General features: G+C 48.7%; 1 protein-coding gene across 2 annotated transcripts in view; it reads left to right on the plus strand.

Annotated features, from left to right (window-relative positions):
• Positions 1 to 285: 285 nt before the first annotated feature.
• LOC119968802 (ATP-binding cassette sub-family B member 9-like) overlaps positions 286 to 22,109 on the plus strand; it is a 64,949-nt gene continuing 43,125 nt past the window's right edge. For both annotated transcript variants that reach the window (XM_038801648.1, XM_038801739.1), the window contains exons 1-5: positions 286 to 807; positions 7,910 to 8,021; positions 11,744 to 11,874; positions 16,730 to 16,935; positions 21,049 to 21,246. In XM_038801648.1, coding sequence (XP_038657576.1) covers positions 7,945 to 8,021; positions 11,744 to 11,874; positions 16,730 to 16,935; positions 21,049 to 21,246 — 612 coding nt within the window. In that variant the 5' untranslated portion in view covers positions 286 to 807; positions 7,910 to 7,944. The remainder of the gene's footprint in view (positions 808 to 7,909; positions 8,022 to 11,743; positions 11,875 to 16,729; positions 16,936 to 21,048; positions 21,247 to 22,109) is intronic.

Genomic DNA, 22,109 nt, shown 5'->3' on the forward strand with positions numbered 1-22,109 from the left:
GGACCTGCCTTGGTATTAATGTGCTGGTCCAGTTCAATTTCCTCCATCCCCTAAAAGTTCTCTTTCAAAGTATTTTAAATATTAAAGAAATATTTAAACTGTTTTGACTTTTTTTATTTTTCATTGCAGTGATGGAAAATCCGCTGATTGCAAACATTCTGTAACGGAAGAAATAAAAGATGAAAATTTGGCAAGTACAGACATATGCCGCTGTTTTTAAGCTTCTGGACTTGATCATAACAACGCATTTATACAGTCATGGCCGTAACTACAGTCAGTTCAACTCTGATGCAGTGCACTTTGACATTTACCATTCTTTTCTTGATCTTTGGGCACTGTGTGTCCTCAGGGTCAGCTCTCTGGTTGGATCCTCAATTGGAGTTTGTGTGAACCAAACAGATGGACCAAAGAGACTAAAATCAGCTGAACTCGGCATAACTATATTCTGCCTGATGATGTCAGCATATGCAATAGTAAAATTGCTGGCTTTACTCCGAAACTGAGGACTTTCCAAACGATCCATACTTTTGGTGTCTCTTTGCATGGACTTTGATATCTTCAACTGTCACCTTCCACATTTTGCATCTATTTTCAAGCTTAAAGGCACCATCGACTTTTACAATTGATTTAGAAGAGAGGGTGCAGAAGAGGAGAAGAGCTCAATCAGCAACACTGACCAAAATGAGAGAGAGGAGACCAAGAAGAGCTCCAATTCACTCAGCACCGCATGGAGATTGTTGACCTACTCGAGAAAGAACGCCGGCTTGATCACAGGAGCATTTGTTTTCCTTCTCATAGCTAGTGTAGGTATGTAACATTTATTTCCGTTCACTTAAAAGTTAATCTCTTTTTTTCCCCAAAACTAGCTTATCTATCTTACCACTCATTCTGCAAACTTGTAGCCCCACTCCTGGACTTGAGGCTTCTATTCCAGTGCAGTACTGCTGCTCTGTCAGAAGCCACTGTCCTTTGAACCATAGTTCAGTCTGCAGGGTGGCTGCCAGGAGATGCAAGGCATTATTTGAAGGAGGTCAAGTAACTCTCCTAATTTCTTAGTCAATATTCCTCAACTGACACCATCAAAAATGAATTATTTAGGCATACATCTCGTTATTCAGCCTAGGAATGTGTCATGCACAAAATGGCTGTTGAATACATACTAACAGTTCAAAATAATAATGCGCATACTGAGACATTTGAGACATTTCCGAATGTAAGCTTAATGAAAGGCATTAATTTTTCCTGGTGTGTGTTAGTCACCACTGTTGTATTACATGTACCACATATGAGGTGTATTACGGTAAGGCCCTTGTACTACAGGTGCACGGGTAGATCCCTGCCTGCTGGCTCTGCCTAGTAGGCGGAGTATAAATGTGTGGGCTCACCGTGCTGCAGCCATTTCGGCAGCAGCTGCGGGAGCCTCCACATCTCTGTGTAATAAAGCCTAGATTACTCTCTCCTCGTCGTCTCGGTCGTAATTGATAGTGTATCATTTATTACGCAGAGGTTTTATAACGAGGGATCTCGGAATCAAGCCTGATCGCCTGCAGCTGCACCCTCAAGCAGACAGAGCCAAGTCGGCCTTCGCACATTGGCTAGCTTGCTTCGAGGCCTACATCTGTGACTGACCCACCCTCAGAGGCACAGAAGCTCCAGATCCTGTACACGCGGCTGAGCTCCAATATCTTTCCCTTCATCCGGGACTGCCTACCTACGCTGAGGCCATGGCGCTACTGAAGGGGAACGACAACAGCAGCAGACCAACAGAATCTACACCATGCCTCTCCTCTCCACGCGGCATCAACTCCCCGTGTGATCTGTGGAAGATTTCTGGCGTGCCCTGCACGCCCTGGCAAGACTCGCGCTAAATTAGAGATGCGCTGGTTACGGGCATAGGGTCACTTACTCCGCCAGCGACTCTTAGAGAGAGCTACCCTTGATCTCGCGGCGACCAAGAAACTAGCGATCTCCTCAGTCGCCTCACGCTATGTAGAGGCGTATGTCCCCGACTGCAGCGGCCCACCCTCCTGGGCATCGTGGACTCCGCATCGAACACCCCATCGTGGACCCCACTAGCGACCTCCCCAACCAACCCCAGGCCTGTACCGCGCGGCAGCCAACCACCTCGGGGGACTCAAATGCTACTTCAGGCGGACAGTCAAAACACCCCAGGCAGCACTGCCCAACGCGGAGTGCGCTCTGCAAGGCCTGTGGGAAGAAAGGCCATTTCGCTGCTGTGTGTCAGGCCCGCTCGATCGCCCGCTATTGTCCCCTCCACCCCTCACGTGCAACCCGTGGGGCGCCGCCATCTTCCTCGCCTCAGACCACGTGTGGCCCGTGGGTGGCGCCATCTTGTCTGCCTCAGGACACGGCGGTCCGTTGGGCACGCCATCTTTAACGCCGCCCGCCATGTGCGCCTTGTGGGCACCGCCATATTCCCCACCTCAGGACCCCTGCTCGCAGGCACCTCATTGGGCCGCTCATCGCTTGCAACCGCCGCCGACCAGCTGCGTCTCGCCTCCATCACGATCGACCAGTGCCGACCGCACAACCTTGCGACCGCGTCGACGACAGTAAGGGTCGATGGGCATGAGACATCCTGTCTTCTGGACTCCGGGAGCACTGTGAGTTTCATCCACCCCGATATGGTAAGGCGCTGCTCCCTTGCGGCATACCCATTAACCAAAAATCACCCTGGCCTCCGGCTCCCAGTCCGTGGCGATCCCGAGGTACTGCACCACCACCGTCACCATCCAGGGCGTGGAGTTCAGCGGCTTCCGCCTCTACGTCCACCCCAACCTCTGCGCTGCCTTGCTACTTGGCCTGCACTTCCAGTGCAACCTCCAGAGCCTAACCCTGAAATTTGGCGGGCCCCTACCACCCCTCACTGTCTGCGGTCTCATGACCCTTAAGGTCGACCCGCCTTCTCTAAACCTCACCTCGGATTGCAAACCCGTCGCCACCAGGAGCAGACGGTACAGTGCCCAGACAGGCCCTTCATCAGAGTCTGAGGTCCAGCGGCTGCTGCAGGAAGGTATTATCGAGGCCAGTAACAGCCCCTGGAGAGCCCGTGGTAGTTGTGAAAACCGGGGAGAAAAACAGGATGGTTGTTGACTACAGTCAGACCATCAATTGGTACACGCAGCTCGATGTGTACCCCCTCCCACGCATATCTGATATGGTCAATCAGATTGCACAGTACTGGGTCTTGGGACAGTGGGACCTGAAATCTGCCTACCACCCAGTTTCCCATTCGCAAGACAGACCTCCCCTACACCGTGTTTGAAGCGGATGGCTGCCTTTATCACTTCCTTAGGGTTCCCTTTGGCGTCACTAACAGGATCTCGGTCTTCCAACGGGAGATGGAGCGAATGGTTGACCGGTATGGACTGCGGGCCACCTTCCCATACCTGGATAACGTCACCATCTGTGGCCACTACCAGTGGACCACGACGCTAACCTTTCCAATTCCTCCACACCGCCAAAACTCCTCAACCTAACCTACAACAAGGAGAAGTGCGTGTTCAGCACGAACCGATTAGCCATCCTTGGCTATGTGGTTCAAACGGAGTTCTAGGGCCCGACCGCCGATCGCATGCGCCCCCTCATGGAACTCCCCTCCCGCACTGCCCCAAGGCCCTCCAACGATGCCTGGGGTTCTTCTCCTACTACGCCCAGTGGCTATACTACTATGGTGGGCCAGGCCCACCCACTCATTCAATCCACCGCTGTCCCCTGTCGGCCGAGGCTCACCAGGCCTTCAAAACGTATCAAGGCCGACATAGCCAAGGCCGCGATGCACGCGTCGATGAGATTGCTCTCCTTTCAGTCAAAGCGATGTATCAACGTCGCTCTGGCCGCCACCCTCAACCAGCGGGCAGGGCCCTTGGCATTCTTTTCCCCACACCCTCCATGCCTCCGAAATTCGGCACTCCTCCATCGAAAAGGAGGCCCAAGCCATTGTAGAAGCTGTGCGGCATTGGAGGCACTACCTGGCCGGCAGGAGATTCACTCTCCTCACCGATCGACAGTCGGTTGCCCTTCACGTTCAACAACACAAACGGGGTAAGATCAAAAATGATAAGGATCTTGAGGTGGAGGATCAAGCGCTCCACCTACAATTACGAGATTTTGTATCACCCCGGTAAGCTCAACGAGCCCCCGATGCCCTATCCCAAGGTACATGTGCCAGTGCACAAGTGGACCGACTCCAGACTCTGCACGACGATCTGTCACCCAGGGGTCACCCGTTTTTATCACTTCATTAAGGCCCACAATCTGCCCTACTACATCGAGGAAGTCAGGGCTATCACCAGAAACTGCCAGGTCTGCGCGGAGTGCAAACCGCACTTCTACCGGCCAGACTGAGTTCACCTGGTGAAGGCCTCCCACCACTTTGTACGCCTTAGCGTGGATTTCAAAAGGCCCCTCCCCTCCACTGACCGAAACACGTACTTTCTCAACTGGTCGACGAATATTCCAGATTCCCCTTCGCCGTCTCTGTGCCCCGATATGGCGTCTGCCACTGTCATCAAAGCCCTCAACACCATCTTCGCTCTGTTCGGTTTCCCCGCCTACGTCCACAGCGACCGGGGATCCTCATCGATGAGCTAGGTCAGTACCTGCTCAGCAGGGGCATTGCCTCGAGCAGGACGACCAGCTACAACCCCCGGGGAAACGGGCAGGTGGAGCGGGAGAATGGGACGGTCTGGATGGCCGTCCAGCTGGCCCTACGGTCCAGAAATCTCCCGGCCTCCCGCTGGCAGGAGGTCCTCCCCAACGCCCTCCACTCCATTCGGTCGACTAAAGAAACTCCCCAAGAACGTCTCCCTGCCTTCCCCAGGAAGCCTACCTCCGGGGTTTCGCTCCCTACGTGGCTGGCAGCTCCAGGAGCCGTTCTCCTCTGCAAGCGGCTCCACAAGACGGACCCGTTGGTTGGGAGGGTACAGCTACCTCATGCGAACCCGCAGTACGCCTGCGTAGTGCACCCCAACGGCCGCCAAGACAGTCTCCCTCAGGGACCTGGCGCCAGCTGGGTCCCCACACCTCCCCCTCTGCCTCGGCGCCACCATCCCCCCTGCCCCCCCCCCCCCCCCCCCCCCCCCCCCCCCCCCCACCACAGCACCCACTCCAGGACGACCCGTCCTCCCCTTGGTCCCACCCGGGGATGCAGATGAGGTCGACACGCTCCCAGAGTCACCGACGACCGAACCGACGCCTGAATCACCACCGAGACTGCGGCGCTAGCAACGGAGGATCAAGGCACCCGATCGTCTGAATTTGTAAACTTTTCCTAAAATGTTAAACGCCTACATGTAAATATCCTTCCACCACCCCCGCCGGACTCTTTTTAACAGGGGGTGAATGTGGTAGTCACCACTGTTGTATTGTACTACAGGTATGGGGGTAGATCCCTGCCTGCTGGCTCTGCCCAGTAGGCGGAGTATAAATGTGTGGGCTCACCGAGCTGCAGCCATTTCAGCAGCAGCTGTGGGAGGCTACACATCTCTGTGTAATAAAGCCTCGATTACACTCTACTCTCGTCCTGTCGTAATTGATAGTGCATCATGGTACAGGGGAGCAATAGGTTCAGCCACCCTTCCCTGCCATTTATTTATTAATTAATAGGTAACAATGTAATGCTAATGCACTGCATCACCTTGGCAAGTACCAAATAAGACAAGAACTGTGATGCTTGGCAGGCTCTCAGTATATCACAACAGTGTTTGGAAAGAATCTCCAAGAACTCAACAGCTCAGAATATCCTCCCTTATAGTGTCAGGAAAGGATGGGGCAGACCATGGAGTAGTTAATGGGAAGCAGGGGTGGACAAATTAAACAAAAATAAACTAATGTTTTGAAAATATATTGACCAGAACTGCTTGCCCTGAATATCGGCCTGTAAGAGTGTTGTCTAACAGGAATTACTGGCTAGTCACATATTTGATTATGGTGACATGTTTTAATCACATGTAATTTTCACACCAATTTCAGGGCAGTACGATAGCACAAGTGGATAGCACTGTGGCTTCCCAGCGCCAGGGTCCCAGGTTCGATTCCCCGCTGGATCACTCTCTGTGCAGAGTCTGCACATCCTCCCCGTGTGTACGTGGGTTTCTTCCGGGTGCTCCGGTTTCCTCCCACAGTCCAAAGACTGTGGATTGGCCATGATAAATTGCCCTTAGTGACCAAGAAGGTTAGGAGAGGTTATTGGGTTACGGGGATAGGAGGTAAGTGAGAGCACCAGTGTGTCGGTGCAGACTCGATGGGCCGAATGGCCTCCTTCTGCACTGTATGTTCTATGAAACACTATGTTACTGTGTGCCCATAGGCACTTCAGCACAGAGCACGGATTAGGGTGGCAATCCTCGGCACTGGTACAGCCACACTAGTACCCAACTGATATTGGAAGGCCATGCATCAAGGGTTAAATTCTGAGCAGTAGTCATTGGCACTCACACACATAAGTGCAGCTTGAGTGGTCACAATTGCGTGACTAGTTTGACTCCAAGCATGCCAATTGAGCTCAAGCTGAATAGTCTCAGATACAACGGGGCATTAATCATTGAAAAGTTTTTCCCTTCGACTTGATGTTATCAACATCCCACCTCCAGAAACCCACCCTGATTGCATGGAACTTTCAGTCCATGATTGTTTCCCTTCTCCCCCATGATTGCATGAACCTTCACAGCAACTTCATTGCAGTAGTAATTCAAGCCTACTTGTGACAATAAAGATTATTATTATTATAAGCCTATGGCTCAGCGGTAGAAGGCCAAACGCTGCTGCTCAGACTTGCCTGTGAACTGATGGAACCATCAATTCAGCGAACACGTGTATATTGTAAGTAATACACTTACAATAGAGCCAGCCTATTCGTCGTTGAACTTCAGGTGAAATGGCAGGCTGGCTCTTAGGCACTGATCTTTATACATCGGTCCCAGGGGGAGGAGTCCTGGGCAGAGCCAAGGGAGGAGCCCAGTACAAACTCTCGCGTACTCCCAGAGCAACTCCCCCTGGTGGTCGGATAGTGCAACTGCACTTACAATGGGTAGATAACGAACATATATACATGGAGTGATATTGGCAACAATATATAGTGTGAATCACATTCACCACATGAACCTCTTGGCCTTCCCCACACTCACTCACTATCTCCCAGACTCCAATCCCGTCTCTCCCCAGCTCCAACCCCCATTCCCCCCCACCCCCCAATTTACTCAACCTCCTGTTCTCCCATCGGCAGGCCCTCCCTACTCACCCCGACCCCCCAACTCACCCCTGTCCCCATTACCACCTGACACAAATCTGGCCCTGCCAACTCACCCTGCCCACCCCACGCAGTCCCTGATGATCCCCCCATCCAGACGTTTCACCCCCATCCCCCTGACTCACTCACGCCCACACCTGACTCAAATCTGCACCCCCATCCACCCCAACTCAACCCTTGCCCCTCCGTTTCACCCTTCTGTCAGCTCCGACTCAATCCGTCCCCTTCCTTCCCCCCCTGAAAACACAGAGCCACTCTGCGAATGCTACACTCATCTCCGAGTTCCCCTTGAAGTTCTGCTTGCTACGTGCATGCCTATCGAGACAAGTTGTATATCATGCCATTCTGATATCACACCGCCATAGATGCATTATATGTCCTGGGGATATGATTCTGGCGTATAGGCCAGATAATGATATGCTAACGTATTACAATGATATTCCTGCTGTTGATTGGTGGGAAATGCGGCTTGTCATTGATCGGGGAGGCTCAGCATTTACGTCGACATGAAACATGGCTAAGGCCACGAGTCTCTTCAATAAGGTGAATATTGGTGGATATGTCTTTAAATTGTGTCTTTGCAATGCAAAATTATCTTAACTTTGGTTGAAATTGATCTTCTTGGTTTGTTAAATATAGGAGAAGTCTTGAACCCATATTTTTTGGGTGCAATAATGGACGAGCTATCACAGAAGGACAGGAGCAGTTTCAACAGAAACTTAATAGAACTGGCGTTATTCTCAATTGTAGGGTAAGCATCTCCCAGCGATATTTCTTGTTCTGGATAATAAATGTTTAACTTTTTATATTTACATAGTTGTTGAAAACCTTGAGTTTTGAAGTGTTCTCAGTGAAGGGGCATGTGCTACAGAGTTTACTGAGTAAACTATTGGCCACAGGCTTTGCAGTTAAGACCAGGATGGGAGGAGTGCCCAGTTTTTCTCGTCGCACTACACCACAGACGTCACCATTCGTTCAATAAAGTTTAATTCACTCCCCAAATGACCAATTGTTTACCTTTTGTTATGGGAGAGGTGTTTTCAGAACTCCAAAATGTATCGTGGAGTCCAACCAACTCCCACCTTTAATGGATTGTTGCTTTTGCCCAGGTGTAGTATTACAATTATGGATACGTGGTTTTTAAAACTAAACAATGTTTATTCCATGAACTCAACTTAACATTTTAAAATAAACATTGGATCTCTTAACACCCCTTACTTCAAAGATAACCCCGAAAATAATACACTACCCAATCCTGCGAACTGTTCTTTTAAAAAATAATTTAGAGTACCCAATTCATTTTTTCCAATTAAGCAATTTAGCGTGGCCAATCCACCTACCCTGCACATTTCTTTTGGGTTGTGGGGGCGAAACCCACGCAAACACGGGGAGAATGTGCAAACTCCCCTCGGACAGTGACACAGAGCCGGGATCGAACCTGGGACCTCAGCGCCGTGAGGCAGCAGGGCTAACCCACTGCGCCACCGTGCTGCCCTCACAAACTGTTCTTTTAAACCTCCAAAAGACTTCAACCCTTCAGAAATAGGAGCGCAACAGGTTACATTCAAAATATTTATAGTCTTTGGATTTGCAGAAATCACCAGGCCAGCTCTTTTCCTTCCTGCAGCTCTCAGCAAACCAGCCAGGCACTTTTCAGCTGCTATCTCAAACTGAAACTAAAAACTTCAAAATGGGCTGAGCTAAAAGCCCAGCTCCACCCACACTCTGACATCACTGCATTTCTTAAAGGTACATTGCTTAAACATCCATTTCTTAAAGGCACTCTCACATGACACTTTACACAGAATAAATAAAAGGTACATTAACCCGGCTTCTTTCAATAAATAACAAACGTATTAGTTTATTATAAAACCAGTCTTGTCAAATAGAAAGGCAAAGCTTATAATATACAGTATGAAATATAAAAGTGTACTCATTACTTTTCCGCGATACCCAAGTCAGACAGATAGACACACACACATACACAAGCACATACACACACCACACTTACACAGACACACATACACAGACACACACCACACATACGCATACACACACCACACTTACACAGACATACACCACACTTACACAGACACACACCACACATACACAGACACACACCACACATACACACACCACACTTACACATACACACACCACACTTACACAGACACACATACACAGACATACACCACACTTACACAGACACACACCACACTTACACAGACACACACCACACATACACAGACACACACCACACATACACACACCACACTTACACAGACACACACCACACTTACACATACACACACCACACTTACACAGACACACACCACACTTACACATACACACACCACACTTACACAGACACACACCACACATACACAGACACACACCACACATACACACACCACACTTACACATACACACACCACACTTACACAGACACACACCACACTTACACAAAGACACACCACACACCTTTGAAACACAGTTTTCCAGGCATGGCTTCTTTCAGTGCGATAAACTACCTCGTGACACCATTTGTACACGGTCCACCAGGGTTGAAAGGTTTCCAGCTTCATTAAAACTGCTTACTTACCCTTCCTCGTAAAAGAATGACTCTTCGAAATCAGAGTTCTTGCATTAACCCTTTAAGAGACAGTGGGCAGGATTTTCTGTGCTTCCCACGGCGATGGGGGTAGCCCCTCATTAGCTGGTTCAACGGGGTTTCCCATTGTATAGACGGAAGATCCCGCTAACAGGAATGTCAGGAAAATTCCGACTCTTCCAGAATATTCTTAGTTCTTGAAGATGAACCATTTTCTGTGATTAAAGTGTTCATTGCTCTGACGGCTATTTAAAGATCTTCACATAGGTGATGGTTTAACTATTTCAGCTGTATTGACAAATAGACAAAATGAGACGTATATTGCTGATGAATGAATCTAAGAACAATGCAGCACAGGGACAGGCTCTTCGGCCCTCCAAGCCTGTGCCGATCACGTGTCCTATCTAGACCAACCGCCTGTATCCCCGTCTGTTGAAAATGAAATGAAAATGATAATCACTTATTGTCACGAGTAGGCTTCAATGAAGTTACTGTGAAAAGCCCCTAGTCGCCACATTCCGGCGCCTGTCCGGGGAGGCTGGTACGGGAATTGAACCCGTGCTGCTGGCCTGCCTTGGTCTGCTTTAAAAGCCAGCGATTTAGCCTAGTGTGCTAAACCAGCCCCTTAACCTGTTCATCTGTGCTGTATTTCTCTATCTATCTATCTATCTATCTATCTCGAAAAGTCTTAAAGGTCGCTAATGTATCTGCCTCAACCACCTCACTTGGCAGTGCATTCCAGGCCACCACCACCCTCTGTGTAAAACACTTCCCCCGCACATCTCCACTGAACCTTTCCCCCCTCACTTTGAACTTATGCCCCTTTGTAATTGTCCTGGGATTTCCGTCCTGGGAAAAAGCCTCCAACTGTTCACCCTATCTATACCCCTAATAATTTTATAATCTTCTATCAAGTTGTCCCTCAGCCTCTGTCTCTCTAGAATCATAGAATCATAGAATTTACAGTGCAGAAGGAAGCCATTCGGCCCATCGATTCTACACCAGCTCTTGGAAAGAGCACCCTACTTAAGCCCACACCTCCACCCAATCCCCGTAACCACGTAACCTAGCAACCCCATCTAACCTAAGGGCAATTTAGCATGGCCAATCCACCTAACCTGCACAGCTTTGGACCGTGGGAGGAAACAATCTCGGGAGAACAATCCCTGTTTATTCAATCTCTCCTCATAGCTAATACCCTCCATAAAAGGCAGCATCCTGGTAAACCTTTTCTGTACTCTCTCCAAAGCCTCCACGTCCTTCTGGTAGTGTGGTGACCAGAATTGGACACAGTATTCCAAATGTGGCCCAACCAACGTTCTATATAACTGTAACCCTTGGACTGATCTGTTCCCTGTAAGAACACTATTCACAACGCCCTATGCTGCTCTTGCTCATGTATTTATTTTGTTTGGCCCCTTGTTCTGCACTGTAACCAATCACTGTTTGTCGATGTACCATTTGTCAATGTTCTCTGTTGATTATTCTTTTTGTCTACTATGTACTGTGTACGTTCCCTTGGCCGCAGAAAAATACTTTTCACTGTACTTCGGTACATATGACAATAAATAAAATATAAATATAATTTGTAAACTTTTATACTCGATGCCCTGTCCAATGAAGGCAAGCAATGTGTAATGAGAAATAAAAACAATGGTTCTGCTGGTCTATTTGCTCTCATAATAATATTATATTTGTTGCAAATTATCCTGTGACATATTCTGTGAGAAAAGCACTCCTTCATTGAAAGTAGTAGCTTGTTGGGAAAGATTGATTTAAATAACTGCCATTGCCATAGTATAAAGGCTTTAATTAATTGGCAGAGACTGTAGGTTTGTTATTGCAATGTGTCTTTTCCACAGAGCAATTGCCGGGGGTTTTCGAGAAGGTCTGTTTAATCTGGCATTTGCCAGGTTAAATGTTCAGATGCGCAATGAGCTATTCGGAGCCACAATGCAACAGGAAATCTGTTTCTTTGATCTCCATCAAACAGGTGAGTGGAATTTATTAAAAAGTTCAGAATTAGAGATTGAGAATTAATTATTTAATGGAATAATTTTGCAATATCCACTGTACAATGCAATTCTGCTTTGCAATTTTTTGGCTTCTGTAATTAATGAATACAAAAAGAATCCAGTTGAAAAATGAAAGGAGTTCAGGGCAAATGGAGAGGAAAATTGGGCAGAGTCAAACATCAGGCTTGAATCCACACATTTCCTGCTGACTGGGTTAAGTTTAGAAAATGTTCTCCCCATCACCCGACCATGCCCAAAATGTCACTTTCTTTAGAATAGTAGTTACTTTGAAAAACAGATTTGTGAACTTAGTAACTGAAACATTTGTTGAACTTCCCAAACCCACAAACTCCAGCACCTAAAAGGACAAGAATCATTAAATCACGGAATGGTAATAGCGCAGAAGGAAGCAATTCGGCACGTTGTATCTGAGGGGGGCTAGTGCTGTCAGGGAGTGTTTAAACTAGAATGGGAAGGGGATGGGAATCTCAGCACGGAGACAGACGATGGAGAAATAAGGATAGAGACAAAGGACAGCTATGTAAAAAGCAAAAATGGAAGGCAGAAATAAACGAGAGAGAAACATATGGGACCATAAAGCAAAATAAAGTTAAGATGACTGACCAGGTTAAAAAGACAAGTGGCGGGATTCTCCGACCAAGCGCCAGGTGGGAGAATCGCCGGGGGTCGGCTTGAATCCCGCCCCCGCCGTCCTCCTAATTCTCCCGCCCCCCAAAAATTGCCCCGGCGTGAGTCGCACCGCCCGCCTCGGAGAATGGCGGGGTCCGGTGCGACTCAATGGGCCCCGAGGCTGACCGAATTCTCCAGTCCCTCCGGCATAAATTAGAGTAGGTCCCTTAATGGCGGGACCTGGTGGCGCATGCGGGCTCCAGGGTCCCTGGGGGTTCGCGGGGGAATCTGGCCTTGGGAGGTGTCCCCACAGTGGCCTGGCCCGCGGTCAGGGCCCAACGATTCGCGGGCAGGCCTCTGCCGTGGGGGCACTCTATTGTTCCGCACCAGAGGCCGTGGTCCTCCGCCATTCCCGGTGCGGAAGCGAATCCCTCTGCGCATGCGCGGGGATGACGCCCTTCGGCGCCGGTTGGAATGGTGCCAAGCCCCTTTCCCGCCGGCCGGCAGGGCGCCAACCACTCCGGGGTGGGCCTAACCCCTGAAGGTGCGGAATCCATACCTTTTGGGGGACCCGACGCTGGAGTGGTTCACACCACTCCGTCCCGCTGGTACCCCCCGCCCCGCCGGGTAGGGGAGAAACCCGTCCAGGTAGTCTAAAGGCCTTGTTTCTTAATGTGTGGAGAATTTGCAATAAGGGAAATGAATTAACAGTACAAATAGATATAAACAGTTGTGATATAGTTGCAATTACAGAGACATGGGCCGGGATTCTCTGAAATCCCGGGCAAGTGTTGACACCGGCGTAAACACCGGAGTGGTGTACGTCAATGGGCCTCCTGGCCCAGCAATTCACCGGTCTTCAGGGGGCTAGCATGGCGGCGGATTGCTGCGCGCTGCTCCGGTGCTGAAAGGTGGCCCTGCACGGCCGGCGCGGGTCTGCGCATGCGTACGACGGCCGTCCCGGCGCCGGCGCATGCGCGTTGTTGCCGTCTCCACGCCGGCACAGAGCAACATGTCGGGGACCTGACAGCGGGCCGCGGGGAAGGTGGTAGGCCCCCTCCAGATCGCGGCCGTTGGCCAATCGGAAGCCCCCGATCGTGGGCCTGGTCCACGTGGAGGCCCACCCGGAGGCAGATCTCCCCGCCCCCCACCAGGACGTCCACCGTGGCTGCGGGTCCGACCTCCCGCCGGGTGGTACCAGGTTTGAACAATGCTGGCAGGAGTTCAGCCTGACGCCCGCGGAGAATTGCCGCAGTGGCCTATTTCAGCGTTCCCCCCCCCCCCCCACCGTGGCAACCTCGTGGGCGCGATTGGCGCCGATCTCCGGTTGCCGGAGAATCGTGGTCCAGCGTCAGAGTGACGTGGTGGGAATTTCCCGCCGATTCTCCGACCCGGCGCGCGCTTGGAGAATCCCGCTCTCGGCTGCAGGGTTACGAAGGACGGGAACTGAACATCCAGGGGTATTCATTATTTAGGAAGGACAGACACAAAGTAAAAGGAGGTGGGCGAGCATTCTTAGTAAAGGAGGAATAGTGAGGAATGATATTGGCTCAGATAATCATGATGTGGTAACTGTATGGGTGAACGGAAAAAACACCAAGGGGAAGAAAATGTTGTTGGGGGTTGTGTGTAGACCGGCAAACGGTAGTGGAGATGTAAGAAAAGGTATTAAGTAAGAAATCAGAAAAACATGCAATAAGGGTACAACTTTAATCATGGGTCACTTTAACTTACACATAGATTGGACAAACCAAACTAGTAATGGTATAGAGCAGGGGTGTCAAACTCAAATACACCGTGGGCCAAAATTAAAAAATCGGGACAAGTCGAGGGCCGGACTGGTTCAATGTTTTTTTGCAAAACTTATTGAAATGAACTTATTGAACCTGGAACTAATAAAGCTTAGGTTATTGCCTATAAAAACAACATTAAATATTAAATAAATAAAAAAATTAGTTGCATTTATTTCTTATCGCTTTATCTGGAGCTTTTCCAGAGTAATTTCTAATGAAAACATTTTTCCACAGGCCAACACTTTGTGATTCACACTATACCTGAATAAACTCGGCATCAGCCATATCATACGCCATAGGCGCTTCAATTGCTGGGGCCAGCTTTAATAGTAATTAGATATTATTAGGGCAGCACGGTGGCCTAGTGGTTAGCACAACCGCCTCACGGCGCTGAGGTCCCAGGTTCGATCCCGCCTTGGGTCACTGTCCATGTGGAGTTTGCACGTTCTCCCCGTGTCTGCGTGGGTTTCGCCCCCACAACCCAAAAATGTGCAGAGTAGGTGGATTGGCCACGCTAAATTGCCCCTTAATTGGAAAAAATAATTGGCTAATCTAAATTTTAAAAAAAAAGTAATTAGATATTATCTCGCGGGCCAAAGATAATTCCACCGCGGGCCGGATTTGGCCCGCGGGCCTTGAGTTTGACATATATGGTATAGAGGAAGAGGAATTCCTAGACTGTTCTTAGATCAATGCATTGAGAAACCATCCAGAGAACAGGCTATTCTAGACTGGGTGCTGTTCAGTGAGAAAGGCCTGATTGACAATCTTGTTGTGCAGAGTCCGTTGGGGAGGAGCGATCATAATATGACAGAATTTGTCATTGAAATGTAAAGTGAAGTAGTCAAATTCAAAGCTAGAGTCTTGAATTTGAATAAAGATAACTATGAGATATGTGGCATAAATTGGCACGGATAAATTGGGGAACTTTACGAAAGGGGTTGACGATGTTTCATATTTAAAGATCTTGTGCATGAATTACCAAAATTATTCACTAATTATTCATTAAAAGAGGAAAGGTTGCTCACTCTTGGCTTACCAGAAAAATTAAGGATAATGTTAAATCCAAAGAGGAGTCATAATAATCATAATCTTTATTGTCACAAGTAGGCCTACATTAACACTGCAATGAAGTTACTGTGCAAATGAAAGTGTTCAGGTCCATTGTACCTGAAGGTGGCTGCACAGGTCGATAGAGTGGTCAAGAAGGGATACAGCATGCTTTCCTTCATCGGACGGGGTATTGAGTACAAGAGTTGGCAGATCATGTTACAGTTGTATTGGACTTTGGTTCGGCCACATTTGGAATACTGCGTACAGTTCTGGTCACCACATTACCAAAAGGATGTGGATGCTTTGGAGAAGGTGCAGAGGAGGTTCACCAGGATGTTGCCTGGTATGGAGGGCGCTAGCTATGAAGAGCGGTTGAGTAGATTAGGATTATTTTCATTAGAAAGACGGAGGTTGAGGGGGGACCTCATTGAGGTCTACAAAATCATGAGAGGTATAGACAGGGTGGATAGAAAGAAGCTTTTTCCCAGAGTGGGGGACTTAATTACTAAGGGTCACGAGTTCAAGGTGAGAGGGAAAAAGTTTAAGGGAGATATGCGTGGAAAGGTCTTTACGCAGAGGGTGGTGGGTGCCTGGAACGCATTGCAGGCGGAGGTGGTAGAGGCGGGCACGATAACGTCATTTGAGATACATCTAGACAGATACATGAATGGGCAGGGAGCAGAGGGATACAGATCCTTAGAAAATAGGTTTTAGATAGAGGATCTGGATCGGCGCAGGTTTGGAGGGCCGAAGGGCCTGTTCCTGTGCTGTAATTTTTCTTTGTTCTTTGAATTAGGAGCAGAAGGAGCTTCGAGCCTGCTCCACCATTCAAGTAGACAATGGCTGATCTGATTGTAACTTCAACCCGACATTCCTACCTACCCGTGATACTCTTTCACCCCTTTGTGAATCAGGAATCTATCTAGCTCTACCTTAAAAACATTCAAAGACTCTGCTTCCACTGCCTTTTGTGGAAAGGTGTTCCAAAGACTCGCAACCTTCTGAGGGAAAATAGTTCCCCTCGTCTTAAATGAGTGATTCCTTTGTAAACAGTGACCCCAAGTTCTAGGTTCTCCCACAGGGGGAAACATCCTCTCCACATCCACCCTGTCAATACCCCTCAGAATCTGAAACATTTCGATCAAGCCGCCTCCCCCACTTCTAAACTCCATTGTATACAAGTCTTAGCCTGCCCAACCTTTCCGCATAAGTCAACATTCTTGGTGTTAGGAAAAGAACAAGTAGTAGTTAGTTGGTTTAGCTTGCTGTTTGCTCCTTACTCAATTTCTAACGTATTTTGTTCTTATAACTCAAAATAAATCCACTTTCTGGTATTTAAATCTGCTTCATGTTACAGGAGAAATCACATCTTGGCTGACCTCTGATGTAATGGTAGTGAGTAACATCATCTCGCAGAATGTCAGCTTATTTTTACGTTACTTGACAAAAGCTTTTGGAATCTGCTTTTTCATGATCGTGCTGTCCTGGAGGCTTTCCATGCTTGTGGTCATAGGACTTCCAATATTGTTAATGCTGTCAGTGTTGTATGGGAAGTATTACAAGGTACGTCCTGGTACAAATACACTTGTTCACAAAAATCCAAACGGCCTTTCATCTGGATTGATACATTATCTCGTGTCATTGTAGCTGCTTAACTCTCAGCTAAGATTCTCAAGCCTATACCTTTTCCATTACAAACACTACCGAGTTCGATTTCTGTCTCCACCCCAGCCTGTCTATTGCTTGTCGCTTCTAACGTTCTTCTCCCTGGTCTTAAGCACTCTGTCCTGTACAGTATGGTCATACCTTCCGTTAGTAGACCACGCCTCCCTGGAAAGTCTGAAAAAATTCTGGAAATGAGACCTGAGCTGCCAGTTAGTCGGAATTTGGGAGATAAATATGCAGTGTAATGGAGAAGGAACAATTTAAATACTGGATATATATGGATAAATGATGCAGTGTGACATGGGCGGGGATTTTCCACTCCCGTCTTGGCAATGGGAGCATAAAATCTCGTCTTTTATGTCAGTGGAAAATCATGTTGCGATTGCACCTTCCTTCTACCCCACCCCCATCCCGATAACGGGTTGCTCACAGCAGGAACTTCATTCCCATTCATTTGCATCCCTTTGCATCAAGGCATAGATTATAGATTATAAGAACAGGGAGGTAATGTTGGAACTGTACAGGACTTTAGTTAGGCCACAGCTGGAGTACTGTGTTCAGTTCTGGCCACCGCACTATAGGGAGTGTCTTGTTTGTTGCTGTTTGTCACTGTTTGCTGAGTTGTAACTATATGGATTGAAACAGTCACTCGCTGGTACCATGTCTTGTTATGCTCTTGGCGTAGCATAAGCTGCTTCCTTGATGTTCACTCTGACAAAGGAAGGTTCAGACGTGGAAATAACTTCAACACGTTTATTAAACTATTTACAATTCTCCGACTCGGATTTGCCTCTACTGTTAATCCTTCTATAGCTACTCAGACTGACGAACCAGTCTACTACAATCCACGTGGTGGGTATGATGTTCAATCAACCCTGTGTCTGTACTCACTGGAAAGAGGAAGATCATGTGTGCTGTGTCCTTATATATGGGTTGGTGTAATACCCCTCTGTGGTAGTGTCACCTCTGTGTGTATCGTGAATGCCCATTGGTCGAGTCCTATCTTACTGACCTATTGGTTGAGTGTCTGTGTGTCATGTCTCTGGTGCTCCCTCTAGTGTCTAGCTAGTCTACGTGTACTTACATTAACCCCTTGTAAGGATGCGATTGCGCCAAAGAGGGTGCAGAGGAGATTAACCAGGATGTTGTCTGGAGCCTTTCAACTATCAAGAGAGGCTGGATAAGCTGGTGTTGTTGTTTCTTTAGAACAGAGAAGGCTGAGTGGGGACCTGATGGAGGTGTGTAAGATTATGAGGGGTATGGACAGAGTGGATAGGAAGCAGCTGTTCCCTTTAGTTGATGGGTCGCTAATGATGTTGCATAATTTGAAAATGAGGTTCAGAGGGGATTTCAGAAAAAAGATTTTCACCCAGAGGGTAGTGGGAGTCTGGAATGCATTGCCTGGGAGGGTATTGTTATTTACAGCACAGAAAGAGGCCATTGGGCCCATCATGTCCGCACCAGCTCCCAAAAGAGCTGCCCAGCTAGTTCCATTCTCCAGCCCCATCTCCACAATCCTCTAAATTCATCACTTTCAAATATATATCCAGCTCTCTTTTGAAACCTCCTATGGAATCCAGCCCCACCGCTCTCCCAGACAGCGCATTCCAAACCCCAACAACTCTCTAAGTAAAGACGTTTCTCCTCATCTCACTCCGAGCTCTCTTGCTGACCACCTTGAAATTGTGACCCCTGGTCACTGACATGCCAACTGGCGGAAACAGAACATCCTTCTTCACCCTGTCAAAATTGTTCAGAATTTTGAACACCTCAGTAAGGTCGCCTCTTAATCTTCTCTGCCCCATGGAGAACAAGCCCAATTTCTCCAATCTTTCCCTGTATCTAAAATTCCTCATCCCTGGTATCATTCTAGTAAATCTCATCTGCAGTCTCTCCAGGGCTTTAACATCCTTCCTGAAATAAGGTGCCCAGAACTGAACACAATGTTCCAAATGTGGTCTGACCAATGATTTGTAGAGGTGCAGCATCACTTCCTTGCTTTTATACTCTGTGCCTCTATTTATAAATCCAAGGATGCTATAAGCCGTCTTAAACTGTTTCAACTTGTCTGGCCACCTTCAGAGAATTATGCACTTGAACCCCGAGGTCCCTCTGCTCCTGTATATCCCCTCAAAGTTGTACCGTTGAGCCGAAAACGTCTCCCCGTGTTTCTTCTAGCAAAATGCATTTTGCTGCATTGACGTTCATCTGCCAGGTGTCTTATAGAATATCGTGGGATTTTCCCTACTTTTACCAGCCAGAACTTTCTCATATACCCTCTTTGCTCTCCTAATAATTGTTTTCTTAAATCCATCCTGCACTTCCTGTTCTCCACTAACGTCTCTGCTGATTTGTTCCCCTTGTACTTGCTGAAAGCCTCTCTTTTCCTTCTCATCGCATCCTGAATATCTCTGGTCATCCATGGTTCTCTGGGTTTGTTACTCCTTCCTATCACCCTAAAGGGAATATGTTGGGCCTGTACCCTCCCCATTTCCTTTATGAATGCCCCCCCACTGTTCTGTCGATTTCCCCACAAGTAACTCTTCCCAGTCTAGTTTGACCAGATCCAGACCTGTTTTCCTAAAATCCGCTCTCCCCAAATCATTTTTTGCAAATTGTCAATTCCTTTGTCCGTAACCAGGGAGGCACGGCGGCACAGTGGTTAGCACTGCTGCCTCGCAGCTCCAGGGTCCCAGGTTCAATTCTGGCCCGGGTGACTGTCTGTTTGGAGTTTGCATTGTGCCATCCCTGTTGGACCCTCCTCATATTGACCTAAAAAGTTCTCCTGTGTACATTTTAAGAGCTCCAATCCAGCTAAACCCTTTCTTAAACACCATTTCAAATCCTTCAGTCCCCAGGGACTAATCCTGTATTCAGAGAAGCCTGGAAAATTTCTGTCAACGGCTCCACAATATGCTCCCTTCCCTCTTTCAGGGATCGAGGATGCATCCCATCCAGGCCTGGCAACCTCACTACCTGGAGTGCTGCCAGTCTTTGCAGCACCTTTTCTGTATCTGTCACTATACTGCACAGTTGCTCAACACTCACATTTTCAACTGGGCCATTGTCACCATCTTCTAATTTGGTAAAGACAAGCAAAATTCTCATTTAGTACCACTGCCATACCCTCCACTTCAGTGAGCAGTTTACACTGCTTGTCCCTTATGGGTCCTACTCTATCCTTCACTAATCTTTTACCATTAATGTGCTTATAGAACAGTTTGCTATTTGTTTTAGCACAGCCTGCCATCCTTTCCTCATGTTTCCTCTTAGCCTTCCTTGTTAGCTCTGTTGCTTCACAGTGCCAGGGACCTGAATTTGATTTCTGGCTTGGGTCACTGTCTGTGCGGAGTCTGCACGTTCTCTCCGTGTCTGCGTGGGTTTCCTCCGGGCGCTCCGGTTTCCTCCCACAAGTCTCGAAAGACGTGCTGTTAGGTGAATTGGACATTCTGAATTCTCCCTCAGTGTACCTGAACAGGCGCCGGAATGTGGCGACTGAGGGATTCACACAGTAACTTCAATGCAGTGTTAATGTAAGCCTACTTGTGGCATTAATAAAGATTATTGTTCCAGCCTTAGCCTCTCTCCAGCATTTTAATAATAATAATCTTTATTGTCACAAGTAGGCTTACATTAACACCGCAATGAAGTTAATGTGAAAATCCCCTAGTCGCCACACTCCAGCGCCTGTTCGGGTAAACAGAGGGAGAATTCAGAATGTCCAATTCACCTAACAGCACATCTTTTGGGACTTGTGGGAGGAAACCGGAGCACCCGGAGGAAACCCACGCAGACACGGAGAGAACGTGCAGACTCCGCACAGACAGTGACCCAAGCCGGGAATCGAAACTGGGACCCTGGCGCTGTGAAGCAACCGTGCTACCCACTGTGCTACCGGGCTGCCCGATTGATTATCGTTTGATACTTATTCAGCTCACTGTGGAAAATTATATTATTCACTTAAAGATCAAACAATCTAGTAAAATAACCTATTTTATTTTCCTTCTCTAGAATCTGGCCAAACAGGTTCAGGATGCTTTGGCAGATGCAAACAATGTGGCAGAGGAGACCATTTCATGTATAAAAACTGTACGTAGCTTTGCTAATGAGGAAAGCGAGGCACACATTTACAGTGAGCAGCTGAAGATAATGTATGATCTCAACAAGAAACAAGTTTTGGCATTGACCATTTTTACTTGGGGAAGCAGGGTAAGAAACAATTTATTGCATATTTGTTATCGAGTTAGTGCGATAGGTTTCACAAACTCAATATGGAATTATTGGTGAAAACAATATGTATATTCCCAGAAGAAATGATACACAGCAACCTGAGCTGAATCCTCCAGTCTTTGTAATCATGACCCCCCCGCCGGGTCGGAGAATCGCCCGGGGCCGGTGTCAATCCCGCCCCCGCCGTGTCCCGAATTCTCCGCCACCCGAGATTCGGCGGGGGCGGGAATCGCGCCGCGCTGGTCGGCGGGCCCCCCGTGGCGATTCTCCGGCCTGCGATGGGCCGAAGTCCTGCCACTGACAGGCCTTTCCCGCCGGCGTGGTGTAAACCACCTCTGGTACCGGCGGGATTGGCGGTGCGGGCCGGCGCCGGGGTCCTGGGTGGGGGGGCACGGGTTGATCTGACCCCGGGGGGTGCCTCCACGGTGGCCTGGCCCGCGATCGGGGCCCATCGATCGGCGGGCAGGCCTGTGCCGTGGGGGCACTCTTTTTCCTTCCGCCTTCGCCATGGTCTTCACCATGGCAGAGGCGGAAGAGACGCCCTCCCCTGCGTAGGCGCCGGGATGACGTCAGCAGCTGCTGATGCCCCGGCACATGCGCGGACTTACGCCGGCCGGCGAAGTCCTTTCGGCCCTGGCTGGCGTGGCGCCAAAGGCCGTTCACGCCAGCCGGCGGAGTGGGAACCACTCCGGCGAGGACCTAGACCCTCAATGTGAGGGCTTGGCCCGTAAAGGTGCGGAGACGTCCGCACCTTTGGGGCGGCCCGATGCCGGAGTGGTTCATGCCACTCCAACATGCCGGGACCCCCCGCCCTGCCGGGTAGGGGAGAATCCCGGCCCATG

The sequence above is a fragment of the Scyliorhinus canicula genome, chromosome 1, assembly GCF_902713615.1.
Source record: "Scyliorhinus canicula chromosome 1, sScyCan1.1, whole genome shotgun sequence".
NCBI lineage: Eukaryota > Metazoa > Chordata > Chondrichthyes > Carcharhiniformes > Scyliorhinidae > Scyliorhinus > Scyliorhinus canicula.